This window comes from Rhea pennata, chromosome 8 (genome assembly GCF_028389875.1).
Source record: "Rhea pennata isolate bPtePen1 chromosome 8, bPtePen1.pri, whole genome shotgun sequence".
NCBI lineage: Eukaryota > Metazoa > Chordata > Aves > Rheiformes > Rheidae > Rhea > Rhea pennata.
The window spans coordinates 7555033-7569937 of record NC_084670.1 but is presented as its reverse complement, the minus strand read 5'-3'; the positions used below and the strand labels follow the sequence as shown (position 1 = coordinate 7569937).

Here is a 14905-nt window from a genome sequence, read left to right as displayed (position 1 = left end):
TGTGTGCTGTTTTCTGTATTATTATGCTTTTACTGTTAGCATATTTTGAAAATAACATACTTCATATCCAGCAAATTGTAGAGGTATAAGCATAATATTAATATATGAGGCTGTAAACTGAAAATGTAAAAAGACAGTATATTGGTGTTGGGGTATTTCAGTATAGAACAAACAGCTCTGTGAAACTATGTCTGTAGTTCTTACAATCACTGTAAATATGTGTTATATGCCTCATGCTTGTTTGTGATATTATTTTCATTCAATAAACAGTATTATGCATCTATGAAAATTGTAGGCAAACATTAGTCATGAATGGTTAATGGATAATCACACAAATACAACAATTGTATTTTCAGAACATGTAGAATACTATGTGTGTTCTGGGAATACATAAAAATTGTATACATATAGTATTTCTAATAATATATTTCTATTTTTTTTAATATGTGCTGCAGATAGAACTTATGTTCTATGAGATAGTCATTGCTATAAATACATTCACCCTTTATGAAAGAAGAGCCTTCTGAAGAAGGCTGCTTCAGAAACTGCAGCCTTTATTTAAAATCTTTATTATAAAGATAAAAAAAAATTCCTTCCTTCCCTCCCACCTCCTTCTTTCATTTGCAAAGATATCCAGGGGTCCAAACAATTTGGAGCCTAGTTGGGAGAGAGAAGATAAAAAAGTAGAAAAATATGAGCTCGATAGATGTCAAATGGCAAAACTTTAAAATGTTGAGATTTCAAAGATCTGTTGACCTGTGGGTAAGTTAGGATCCCATCTGCAGTGGAAAAGTTTCTCTTTCAGACTCCAAAAGAAAAATATTTTCTTATACCCAGACTTTAAGTACTGATTGACAAAGACTTGAATCTCCTGTGGCCTTGGTAAAAATTTCCTGACGGGCAGTGTGATGGAATTTGAATTTTGGAGAGGAAAGAAAAACTTATACTGGATGAATTAATTATTTCTTGAGGTCGCTTGCTCAAAACTGCACTTCTGTCTCACACTAGAGATGTAAATGTTGCAGTGAAGGCAAATATGGCATTTAAAGATGTTTGATCAACTTCTCACAGGGATATTGCTTGTATGTAACTGTGCTTGTGTTTGTATAATTGAATTTTTTAAGTGTTAAGACTCTAGCAGCTCCCACTAAAATTTGCCTGTCATTGGATTTTGGGAAATTCTTGAGTCCCTCCAGCATGTAGCTTGTACCTTGTTGGTGCCCATGACAATCTTCTTCTATTGTGTTTGCCAGTTTGTTTCCTAGTGGCCATGTCTGTACTGAACATTATTAAAATTTAAAAAAGTTATTATTAAAAAGAAGATGCAGGCTTTGAGTAATGACTACATAAATATCAAATGGTACCATATACTTAATATTTTGGTATAAAGGAGAAGTGAATTGAATAAATATGGGCAACAGAACAAAGAGCATGGTTTGATTTTATTGTCAGCTTAACTTTGGCTGTGCCAGCATGCTCAGCAGATTTATTCCCTTTATTTTGTTGTTATGTGCCACTGTATTTATACCTATTCACTCTGCATGGGGGAAGGAAGGGGCAGAATGTCCACGGAAGTTTCAAAATATATTTCAAGTAATGTATTTCGTCTCCTGACTGGCTCTTATTTGGCCATACTGTATAGCCAGTTTCATGGCATTCTCATGGATTTGTTCAGACTATATGCAAAAATTCATTTAATTTGCTGAAGATATTTGGAATAATACACTTCAGTCTAGACAGGACTTTCCCATCAGGAAACTCTTTCTTGATAATGTATTTCTTTCTTGCTGTAATACATGTCCCTGTCGCAAACGTTTATCACCTTCAAACACTGTAGGGTTTTTTTTGTTGTTGTTTTTAAACGTCTTTGTATCATCTTCTAGTTATGAGCTCTTTCCATTTGGAAAGTCAGTTCTTGTGTCCTCCATATCTCTTAACTGCTTTTTCTGTTCTGGGGTGCTAATGACTTAAATTCAAGAACGGGAACATAATGTTCAGGATAGTCTAGCAAGGGTATTGTTGCTTTCTTGATATTTGAATTACTGTCTAACCTGAAATAATGTGTATTTTTTCACTGAAATACTTTTCTATTACATTATATGCAGGAGTTAGAATTCAGATTTTTTATAACTCCTACCTGGAAATTCAGCAGTTACTCTTACAGCAGGCAGCACATTTTTTGTCAGTCTCGTCTCCACTGTTCTGTGTGATAAAGGATTGAAAGATTGGAGGTGGTCCAGTGCATTGATCTGAGATGATCTTACCTTAGCATTTGTCTTTCCTGTCCTACTCTTGCCACAAAACTATCTGAGAAGTGAAGCGTGAATGTTGCTGTGGAACATGCCCTGTTACATGAATGCTGTCAGCCGGTAAAGGTAGATCACTATTATCTCTTCCCCAGCTTGTCCCAGTTTGTAGCTTCATTTGTGACTGCCTACTGTCATATTTGAATTTTTTAAGCAGAGTGGCTTTAGGCCTGTGTTTCATCACTAGTTTGGGAAACTGTGTATATTTATAATCTTCCTATAAAATCTTCCTGTTGTGCACCAAATAGCTGACAAACCTGATTGCCCCTGTAGTATAAAGAGGCACTTTTTCACTTAAGAGAGTGGGATTGCCCAACTTAAATAATAGTCCATAAACTGTAGCAGAGTTTCCTCCTAACAGCGGAGGATGAGCAGCTATGTAAGAGTTAAACTTCCAGCCTTGTCCTATCTGTTCTCCTCTCTTCTCATAATACAATATATATTCTGCTTTATGAATGTGGTAACTATCTATGCTAACTGTAAGATGTGTTTCTTTAACCTTACCATGAGTATGCTGTTTTTAATGGAGCTATCTAGACTCATTTTTTATGGTGATACTTACATACCGTTTGTTTTTTTACTTACTGTGTTGAAGTAGCAGATTTTGAAATTAATATTAAACTTGTAAAGAGCCAAGAAAATAATACCTTGAAACAATATCTGTGTGTGTAATGTGTTTGTGTTTTTATTGTTTCTTTATTTTTGTATTATTATTTTATTATTGTTTCTTACAGAGAGAGGAAAAAAATTATTGCTTGTTACTTTTGGCACCAATATGAATCTGTTACCTCAATTTCAGATAAGATACAGGGCAACTGTTCTGAAAAGATGAGTTTTGTGAGCTTGAAGAGGAGGTACATTGGAAAGGGGACAAACGGTCAGAAAAGGTCTCAGTATAAGGAGTGGGGAGATGCGGAAAAGTTTGACACTCTTTGCTTCTGTTTGAACAAGAAATTCCAGTAGCCGTAAACTTGAGTTTTGAGTGTCCTTCAATTTTTTTTTGTTTTTTTTTTCTGTTCAAGTCAGCACATGGTTTCCACCTTAAACTAATAGATTCTGAGCAAGTTTAGTGTGATCTACAATGGCTTTTAAATGCAAAACATAACTTGAAAGCAATTTTCACAGAACATACTGTATAAAGTATTGTTTAGCACCATAAGGCTGCCACTTAAACAAACGTACATTTAATCATTGCATGACCTAGAACTTAGCTCTGATGGGAGGATTAGAGGAAACTGTAGTTCATACTGAAGATACTATCCAGGTTATAAGCCTGAATGACAGATAGCATGGGGGGTTTTGTTTGTAGTATTTGGGGAAATATGTTTAAGAGCTCCATTTAACCATTCATGAAGATAAGGTGATAGGTAGTCATCTATAGCAAATACCAGAAAGAGAAGTTTAGCCAGAGGGAAGTAAAGGAGCAGATCTGCTGATGCCCATGAAGTATGTTCCCTATATTGACTTACTATCTAAGCTCTGACGGAGATAACAAAGAGTAAAAACCAGTTTGTGTATGGTGGGAAGTGGGGATGGTTGTCCTGGGATAAGAACTTTAACAAGGCCTTTTTACAGGGCCTGCCTCCATTCCTGAAGAGCCTGTATTTGGAGTAAGGAGAAACTTTTTGACCTACCAGTTTGAGTTATCACTGGACTTGAAAGAATCATCAAGCCTAAAACGTTAGTGTTGAGGTAGTACCAGGCAGTACTGAAAGCTGTGAATTGTGAGGACATTACCTGAAGTATTTTAGGATGTGGGAAAAGAAAACGCTATTGGCTATTTACTAATTCCTTAGGAGGTGGAGCTCTGAACTTTAAAGGGTGAGTCACTGAAAGGAGAAAGGACGGCCTGAAGAAAACTGAACCTGAAATGAGCTTTAGCAGGTTTGTTTTTACTTTTAAAATACACAGGGAAGTATAGACTTGCATGTAGTTTCTTTTGTCGTTTCTGTGTGACCGCAGTTTTAGAAGAGAGAATGCTTTCTGTGGTCTGGATGAGATGAGGCTCTTAATTTGAAGGTTAAGCAAAGTGTTTGACCTAGACCCTTAAAGCTCTGCCCCATTAGGTGTTAAAGAGAACATAGTATTGCAAATGTTGGCATAAGAAGATACATTTTCAGTAATAAGCTTCAAAACCGCAGAAAACTATATGCCTGTCTTTTATTTGAGAGACTGATGAGATTTTTCAATAACTGCTTTTTGCGATGTCACCCATGCCTAGACCCACAAAGATACCAATGATAAATAATACCAACACAGCCAAATATTCTGTGTTGGTAAAAAGATCAAAAAAAAAAAAAAAAAAAAAAAAAAGAACAAAACAAACCAGTAATAGCTTTAGGAGCAGGAACTGCAACCTAACTCCCTCCCCTCTCACTGATGAGGGCTGAGTAACTAGGTTCAAAACTGGTGCTGATCCTTGCTTGTGGCACTTCTGAAGTATTGAATTTATTTTCCACCTGGTGACACATTTGAAATAGGGTGATATGACATAATCTGTTTTTATGACAGTCACTCTAGCTGGAGTTCAGTACCTTTGGACTAGGAGGAAGTAAACCTGAACTTTAACTTCTTTGGCAGTCCAGGTAGTTAGAGAAAAGGTGGGGAAGTAGAGTGGAGGCAGCTTCTCTAGCCCTGTTTCTAAATGAAGAGAACTGGTGTCTGCTCAGTGTTGAAGCCAGCGCTGTCCAGATAACGTAGCCTGCCTGGGTCTTTCAGGAAACTTTTGTTTAGGGATGCTTAGTACATGGATTCCAAATCAGGTTTGCTATGATGGAGTTATGCTATCCTTAGCTCAGGTTAGATAACACTTCAGGATCCGAAAAGTGGCAGAATTTTTAAGTATTGAGGTTCTCTAGTGAAAACCCAGGTAGTTGCAGATTGTCCGATATTTGATACTGCTTAATAAATTACGAATTGGTCATGAATTCCCAGTAAGAACCAATAGCATCCTGACCATGTATTTCCTTTGTCACAGAAGTCTTGACATGAATGTATGTTTATGGGCTAATTATAAAGCTTACTCAAAAAGTTCTTAAATTTACGATTCCAAATGACAGCGAGCTGCAACAAAAGTCAACAAAGAAGGGAAAACATGGATAATTGTGATTTTTCCACTATGTGTACCCACTTCATTTTCACTGATCATCTTAAATAGACGGGAAGCAGACAGTTTTTAGGAATGTGAAGTACTTGGTAAAGTGGCAGGTATCTTATCCTGTAGCTCAGAAGCAATGCGGAGTGATTAGGTAACAGCATAGTTGGTTTCTCAAGATCGTAGATTACCCTTTTTAATATATTTTACGCAGGAGTCTACTGGATGTCTTGTATGGACAGGATTAGAGGAAGTCTAAGAGTCTTCAGTGGGTATGGTGAAACAGACTGGTCAATCCACTTGCAGAACAAAAAAAGGGTTGATTTTTGGGTAGAGAATGGCATCAGAAGGAATGCTAGCAGAAGGCGGAAGAATAACTGTGACACTCCCAAAAGTATAGAGTAGATAACATACTGAGGCTGTCTACCATCTATTGACATATATAGTAACTGCATTAGTTAGAAGGGTATGTGTAAGCAATGAAATTACGGCATTACGGTAGGCCTACGTGACACCCTGGCTATCATCTTGCATGCCTTTTCTGTTGTTTAAAAGGTTTCCGGTGACTTTAAAAGGCCATTTATTTAGCCATGAAGCAGCCCTTTGACATTATCTGTATGAAGTGTGACTTTTCCACCCTGCTGGGCAATAGTAAGATGGAATTAATAATGGGTAAAATACTCTGTCAATTGAGATTGCCAGCAAAAATCCTTCTGATCTCAGCATAGTCAGAATTTCACCTCAGTGACCTGCTTATTTGTTTGTAAAGATAGCACATTGGTTCTTAATTTGGTTGAGAAAATACAGGAATTTTGACAAAAATCAGTGGAAGTTTTGTCTGAATAAAATGCATAATTGACTCTATTGACTTTGTGAGTGTAATAGATTTTTTTTTCCTGGGTTTTGCCTGTAAGTAGGTCACAGTGAATGAAAATAAAATATGCATTTCACTTTGAGACAGTGTGGTGTATTTATAAGTCAGCCAGTGATTTTTAACTAATTCTTCAGCTTTTTCTTTCATCCTTATGCCCATGTAGACAAACACACGCATGCACACACACACGCGCGCGTGCACAAACACAGAGGCATGAGCATGCTAATTCTAAAGTAATGTGTTTTCTATGTTCTGTCTTCCAAGTATTGCTGAGCATGACCTAGAAATGCTAGCGGTAAGTGCTGTATCACAGAAAGGAGTTGTTGAACTTGTTTATATCTAATCTTTAAATGCTATTGAGCTTAGGCTAGGAAAATAATCTGTTCCATGCAGTTCTTTAACATTCTGTGTACATTATAAGTACATATAATCTCTATTCACAACAAAGTAGACAAAATACTAGAATATAATAGGAATTCTAAGTTACAAAATTTATTCTGTATTTAGGAAATTAATAAAAATGGAGACTATTTCATGAAGTCGTATTTCATTTGCCTCCTTATTCTCGTAGAGTAGAGCTTTTAAAAATCACTGTCATATCTGACTTTGCAATCAGGAAATTCAGAGAAAAGAGCCTCTTTTTTTTTAGGACTTGTAAAAATATCCTTTTTCTGAATGATGGAAATCCCTCCATAGAAGCCATGATTCTTGACCTTAGCACTTTTTCCCTGCTGTGGTTTTTCACTTGCTTAAAATAATTGCTTTCCTTTCTTTGTGCCTCTTTGATGAAAGAGTTTTTTTTTTCTATGAAATGGATGATAAAAAAACCTTGTAAATAAGCTCAGCTAGGCAGAGGTCGCAAAAAATGCAGTGTCCTTAGAAATAGTTATCATACTAAATCTCACTGTAATGCAGTTACGTACTTTGCAAATGTACTTTTGCACACTAGTCATAAATAGAGTTGTGATTGTCTTAAGTGCCCCATCGTTGTCTCTGACATGCCTGAAATGTCACAATAAATTATTCTTCTGGGGATGTACTATAGACACAAAGGAGCCAATGGCTAAGCATATGGGAACAAATCATTATCAATTTTATACTCATTCTGCTACAGAAATGTAAAAATAGCTTAATTGACATAATCGTGGTAAAGTTGCAAATTTCAACCAGTAATGATTCAAACCTCTTGCATACAGCAATGAACATATATAAACATCTTAAAGTCAGGGTGTAAAGAGGACATGGCCAGAATATTTCCAGTGGTGCCCAGTGACAGGACAAGAGGCAACGTCCACAAACTGAAACACAGGAAGTTTCATCTGAATCTAAAGAAAAATGTTTTTACTGTGAGGGTGACTGAGCACTGGAACAGGCTGCTTGGAGAGGTTGTGGAGTCTCCATCCTTGGAGATATCCAAAAGCCATACAGACAGGGTCCTGGGCAACCTGCTCAAGGTGACCCTGCCCAAGCAGGAGGGCTGCACTGGATGATCTCTAAAGTTTCCATACAACCTTGACCGTTCTGTGATTCTATATTGCTGTATGTGGATTAGTAGGTCCCATGTGTGACTGTTCACTGGCAAATCTTGTTGTGGTAAAAAATGAGTTAATGACCATGGCATCTTAAAATGGAGCAGAGAATAGGGACTGTTTGCATTCTGTGAACTGCAGGCAGTATTTGTACTTTTGTGGCTAGCTGACATCCTACTACACATGGAGTTTAGGCTAACAAGGTAAATATTGCATTAACCCATCAGACTAAGACCACAGTAAACATTCATGTAGTGTCGTGGGCTCCTACATGTGTGGTTTTTTTTGTTTGTTTGTTTGTTTTTTTAAGTTTAAAATTGTGTGAATCACTTACAAGCAGCAGAAGTATTCTTATTTGGCTTTTGTAATGTTGATGTTTTAGGAAGAAGTAACTTGTTTCTCTCTCTCTCTCTCCCCTTCCTCCTCCCTCCCTCTGCCTCATCTCTTTATAGATACTAGGTTTCAGACCTAATATCAGGGTTTTTTATAAAAAACAAGTGAAATTCCTTGGTCTTGAAAATAATTCTTTTACCCCACATATGTTGGCAGAAAGAAATTCTGGAGTAGTTTTCCCATAGAAGTTAGAAGGGAAGATAACTTTAAAATGAAGCCTGATCAAATCATGGAAAAGGTTGAAGTGATTTCAGGGCGGTTGAGCTCAGAACACAGGACTAGTGAGCAAGGAGTTCTTGTCCTCTAGCCGCTGAGAAAGGCCTCCAGCATTTGCTGATGCCGAGTGAATATTATACAGTGTGCATTACAAACTTTTTTAGCTGAAAAGATATCAGAGCTGTATCTTTGGCCAGTTACCTTCTTTAAATGAAAAATGCCTTGGATATCTAGCTGTCCCTACAGATAGATGGATAATGATCTCTGACCATTGTGCGTAGATTTTTTTTCCATAAATTGTTTTTGAGTGTGCTGGCTAATCTCTTTTTTGAATGTTTCCATTGATCTTTTTTTTTCATCAGTGATCTTTTGGCAGCTGTTCAGTTCTAAATTGCTTTTACCATTAGGGAGCTTTTACTTGCACTCAATCTCACAGCAGCCATTTTGATTAGATTTAATACAACTTTTCTCTCAGCTTGCTGTACTAAGAACTGCATCCTTCCTGTCTCCTCCATGTTTTCCCTAAAAGATGATATGGAGGAGGTCCAGAAGGATTTGCTATTGGTTACAGATGGTCTGAATTTTTAAACCACTGTCCTGAACAGAGGGTGCTTAAAATGTTATACCATTTATCTGCAGTAAGCAGTGTCCTCATGGCAATATTCCTGGACTTACAGTGACAGAGACTTTATTTTCAATGCAGGGCTGATGTCTTCTATCTCTAGATTGATCATGCTATGCTATAGGTTTGCCATGTCTGCAGCAGGACACAGGGATGTGGCTTATTTTTTTGAGGAAAACTCAAAAAACTCAGGAAAAAAATAGCTTGCTTTTTTTATTCTGCTGAATTATTTTAAAACTAAGGATAAAAATGGATGTCAAAGGTATAGGAGCTTTAGAAGCTTATTCTATTCATGAGTTTGGGAAAGGGAGTTTAGTTTTTAAACTGTACTGGTTGGTTCATAAGAAATTGCTTCCTAAGGCTGGTTTGTGATACAGAAACACAGGACTTTTTTGTCTTTGCATGTATGGTGCTTTCTAGGTCTCCCCTGTTGCTTTGGGCCTTTTCTTTTCTGTTCTGTTAGTCCATGACTTGATATGCAGGTCTTAATGAGATAACATTTAGTAATGGACTGCTATATACTGAGATTAGTATTTAATACAGTAAACTCTTTGCTGACAGTATGGTAGGTCATGGAAAGTCTGTTGCAACAGAAGGATTAACTCACTCGTGCTGCTTAATTGTTCCTTTTTTAGTTTAAATAATCATAGACAATAAAACTTGAACACAGGATTTTGGTATCCTGTGAATTACAGCTAGTCTGGTGCAATGGTTGGTACCACAGTTCCCCAATAATACGTTCTTTGGGAGGGGGAGATGAGTATTAAACAAAAACCACCACCAAACAAAGCCCAGAAAACAAACTTCAGAAACCTTATACACATTGAAATAACTTGGTCACTGCCGCTTTGAATATCCATTTTAAAAGTTTTGAACACTTGAGTATTTACAAATTAATGATTCTTTTTCCCTCATCCCTTTCTCTGGCAAATGAAATATTCTTCATAGGCATGGATATATGAACAACTGACGAATACTTTCCTAAAGGAGGATTTATTAAATATATTTAGAAGACTTGAAGTGGGCTTGAGAGCCATAAAATTGAGCCATAAAATTCTGAAGTCTAAAAGCAATGGAAACTTAACGGGTAATAATGAGAGCACTGAAAACAAAGCATTTTTTTGAGTCTGGATAATATATTTCAGTATAATAACTTATGGATATTTCGTTTGAGCTCTGTAACAAATAAGTCAGATAGGAATCTCGGATTCATAATAGGTGCTAGTCCGCTTAAAGTTTCCTTGATTTTAGCAGACTTCCTGTTTCTTTTAAATGCCTTCCGCTTGAATGACAAACTAGGAACAACTGCCAATAGCTATTGCTAAATCTGTGCATTGGCCAGTTTCTCTGTACAGTCTGCTTAATGCCTGTGGCTTTTTTTCTTCATTTTTTTCCTTCTTTTCCTTCACCTGGAGTCTGCTGACTGTCTGCTCCTGTCATTCTTTCCTGACATTCTTTCAGCACAGCAAAGAACTCTTTCAGACTAGCAAAGTAAAGGTGGTGACATGTCTTTATTTGGGGGAGAGGGGTAATGATAAGAAAGAAAGAAGATGGCAATGATAGCCCTTAATCTGTTTTGATCTGTTCTCCATCCTCCTTCTCCAACTCCTCTTCCTTATCCCCCTAGTCATGAAAGCTATCCACTACCCACTTTAATCATGACTTAATACATTGTTTTCTTAACTACCATTGACTGCAACTGAGATGCATAATCATGTTTGCTTGTCATTACTTCCCGACTTGGATTCTTTATGAAAACTGTGTAATAGTGTTGCAGAAGTATGAAAATGTTACTGTGGATGTTGTAGTGAACATATGACTCAGGTTCTACTGAAAGACTAGGATTGTGTTAAATTTAACACTTACTATATACTTCAGATTATTCTCTGTGCTTCATTATTCAAAGTTACAGTGTCCACACTGAAGTAGAATTAATGGACAGTTTTACACATTGAAGAGCTTCTGTTAGTTAAGAAAATTTTTAAAATAATTTTTGTGCATCTCCTTTTCCTATGAAGAATATTTAAGTTCTTATTTTCTTAAGCCCATATATTTACTACTGTATGATATCCTGACTGGCTGTTGTAAATATGATTGGAATATTTGTGATTTAATAAATTAAGTGAGCAATGTCTGTGAGAAATGTCTTCACATTTGTGTCCCTAAAGATGGTCAAGAGGCAGATAGACACTCAAATAGCAGGAAGGCAGGAGAACTTTTCTTTATATTTCTCCGAGTGTGGTTCCAAGAGCAGATCACTGCTGCAGACAGGCATCTTTCATCCCCACTCCTGGCTGTGCTCTCCTGCCCTTAGTGATTCAGTATTCAGTTCACAACCACCACAGTGGTTTTTTTTTTTTTTTTTTTTTTTCCTGGGGTGAGGGGATGAGCTGAATCACATCACATCATGGGAGGATCTGGTGACTTCCAAAGCTTGTGTTAAGCACACAGTGTAGCATATGGCCTGGCAGGGCCTCCCACTGAAGGACTTCCCGCTCTATCAGTGATGACCTGTTAGAGTTGTTGGTCATCCTGTTTTATGAATCCATACCTGAAAAGACTTTTTTTTTTTTTCTTTTTTTTGACTAGATTTAATCTACTGAGCAGACAAGAGCTGGAAAGTACAGCAATTTAAAACTGGCTCAGATTAAAAAAAAGTGATTTAGTGATGTTCCTTGATTGTAAGCAATGATGAAACTGAAGAAATTGCATCTTAAAGGCAGTTTGTGATACAGAAACACAGGACTTTTTTTTTTGTCTTTGCATGTGTGGTGCTAAGTTATTCTTTATAAGCAAATGTATGTGTATGTACGTGCGCATGTGGGTTTTTTAACTGACAATGCTTAGACCAATATTTGTAAAAGGAACTAAGACCCTGATTAAAAATAGATTTAGAAGAGTCTTGTGTATGCAAAGTCTCATGTAAGTGCATTGAGATGGTGGTGTTGATGGTAGTGTTGGTGGTAGTCACTACCTAAAAATTATTGTGTCTAAATTGCTGTCTGGATTTTATTATCGTTGAAGGTAATATCAGAAAAATGGCATGACTTAAAAAAAAGAATTATAAACAAGCTTAAATCCTCAAGTAAAGGAATGTTAAATCCTGATTAGAGCAGGAACTGCAAATATTTATGATTTAGAGTCTTTACTAGAATACAATTTCTACCAAAGCATAGAAGTTCTTTTGCCTGCCTGATTATTTAAAACATCTCTTCAGCAGTGCAAATTAACACAATATTTTATAGCTGTAACCACAAAAAAGAAACAATATTTTAGGACAACTGTGGAATTATGTCCTCAATTCTAGATAATATGGTTTAATTTCCATAGTTAGTGAGGACATCACATCTGTTTGCTTGTGGCTTTTAGTGTCTATGACTTAAAATATTTTAACACTATGTTTTGAATAATTTTTCAGCTCGAGATGCTGATGAGAGAGAGAAGTGGATTCATGCTTTAGAAGACACTATTCTCCGCCATACACTTCAGCTTCAGGTAAGTTTCACTTTTACCCTTCCCCCCCAAAAAACAAAATATAGTGGCATGACTGCTAATACAAACATACTTTGTACAACATCTGATGATGTTCTATGGCCTATACAATCAGATAGAGTACAATAGTAATAAAGGGACCTGAGATTAGGTTCTAGTCCTTCTGTTGCTATTTTCTTGTCTCACCATCATGACAAGTCAGTATGAGACTTCTCTTTGATGTTTGCAGACTGATATTTGCCCATTTATTTATTTATTTGTTAAAATTGGAGTTAATCTTTTCTGAGTCACATAGAATGAGATAACTGGAAGTCTGTTATATATTGGTATACCATCTAATTTTTAGACTGAGACAGTAGCATTGAACATATTTGATGAATGACAAAAATGGTAAATAGCTTATGTTTGAATCCACTGTGTAAGCTGGATATTGGTAGTTACCTTTCTTGTAACATTTAGCTAGGAAAAAACCTCTAACCTGAAAAAAATCCTCAAGATTACTTCTTCCTAGATAGAGTTTTTTGGTTGGGAATGATGGTTCTGAAAAAGGATGGTTCTCAGCAGTGGCAATATCAGCTCAGTTTCTGGTACTTTTCTAGCCTTAGACATATCTACAGAACAGGGTAATCTTACTTTTTGCTCTGGACAGAAACTCAGACTTCTTAGGAAAGGGATTTTCTCATACTTGGTTTGTACTACAAAAGTATCTGATTACAGTGTAGCAATCTTAAAGCAGGTGTTCATTATTTTTATTGAATAAAAGTTTGGTATGTTTTAGAGATACAGTGAGTGATTTGGGTCTCTTAAAGATTGACACTATGTAAAGAAAGATACAGTAAAATCTTTAGTGTCACAAAAACAGCTTATAAATACTGACTTAAGTACGGTAACATTTTCCCAGTCTAAAAAATTAGATGTAATCCTGAATTTATTCCATCCAACTTAAGACAGTTGTGCATTTTGGTCAGGTAAGGAGTCTATTTACTTTTCCTGCTGTAGTGGTGGGTTTTGGCCCCTTTTTGATGATAGGTTCCTGTTCAGGGAGCTCTCCTCTTCAACGCCTGACAGGAGGAGCGAGCCACGCTGTTGTCTCCATCCAGGAGGCTACTTACAGCTTAGAGATGCAGATTACAGAAATGAAACAGCAAATCATCCTCCAATTCTGTCAAAACGTACACCTCCAGGGATTGTAATCCTAGTTTTATTGGCAGACTTCTTATGGGTCTTGCGATTGCCAGTAACACAGAAGGGCTTCCCCTTGGGTAACCTTTCCATCTTCTAAGAGCTTTACAAATGAGTAAAGCGTACTTAGATTTTTTTTCAAAAAAAGCACAGTTAGTAATTCAGCTAGTGATGCTTGAGGGGCAAATTAAACGTCCCGAACTGATTTATGAAGAAACACTAACATTCTTGGTGGTGTGAGCAATACCTCTCGGGCCGCGGCAGCGCGGGCCTACCACGGATCTTCGAGAACCTTCTCTCGGGTGCCCGCAGCCGGAGCGCTGCTTGCACGTGCTGCCGCCCAGGAGCTCGCAGGACGCCTCAGGCACGGGAAGGAGCGGCTGAGGCGGCGGCCGCCGTCACCGCCCTCCCCCGCAGCGGGGCCCGCTAACCGCCGTTTCCCGCGGGGCGGGGCGGCCGCGCGCGCCAGCCAATCGGCGCCCGCCTTGGTTCTGAGGCGAGCGGCGCGGCCGCGGCCGCAGCCTGCGGGGCCGCCCCGCGCCCCGCCCCGCCCCCCGCGCCCCGCCCCGCCCCGCCGGCGGCGGCGCTGCCGGGCCCGGCGGGCGGCCAGCCCCAGCCCTCGCCTCACCGCGCCGCGCGGAGGAATGGCCGGTGTGAGTACGGGGGAGACGGCGGAGAGAGGGGGGAGGGAGGCGCCGGGCTCCCCCGGGGGCCGCGCCGCCTGGAAGCCGGGCGCCGCGGGGGCTCCCGGCGCGGGGGAGCGAGTGCGCGGAGGCCCCGGCCCGGCTGCGCCCCCTCGGCCGCCGCGCTCGCGGGTGCCCTTTCGTGGGTGTGCTAGAGCCCCTTGTGTACGCACATGCCTCGGCTTCGATTAACGCTTCAGACGAAACGCCGCTGCTTGCACCTGATGCTCCTTTGCTTTCTGTTCCGTCTGGACAATAAGGTTAAATGAGTTCCTGGGGAGGATCATTAGCTCTGCAGCCGCAGGCTTGTGAGCGCTGTTGCCGAGATCTGTTTTCTGCAAGAGTATTTTCTTCAGTGTTGTGAACAAGAACAGAGAGATATCTATCACATGAAACCTGTATGCCTCTGTTTTTGTCCAGAGTTATTTACCCTTCTTAAGTCTTCTGGTTTCTGTGCAGTTTTCAAACACTCTGCCCGTTCTCGTCCAGGAGTCTCCAGTTTGGAGAGTCAGAA

The 14905-nt window shown here is 38.7% G+C and overlaps 1 protein-coding gene across 3 annotated transcripts in view; it reads left to right on the top strand.

Moving 5' to 3' along the window:
* Nucleotides 1-14905, top strand: part of OSBPL9 (oxysterol binding protein like 9) — a 69578-nt gene that overhangs the window by 17849 nt on the left and 36824 nt on the right. For 2 of the 3 annotated variants that reach the window (XM_062581857.1, XM_062581856.1), the window contains exon 4: nt 12453-12529. In XM_062581857.1, coding sequence (XP_062437841.1) covers nt 12453-12529 — 77 coding nt within the window. Of the gene's footprint in view, nt 1-12452; nt 12530-14278; nt 14362-14905 lie in introns of those variants that run through there. The other variant, XM_062581858.1, reaches the window with a different exon arrangement.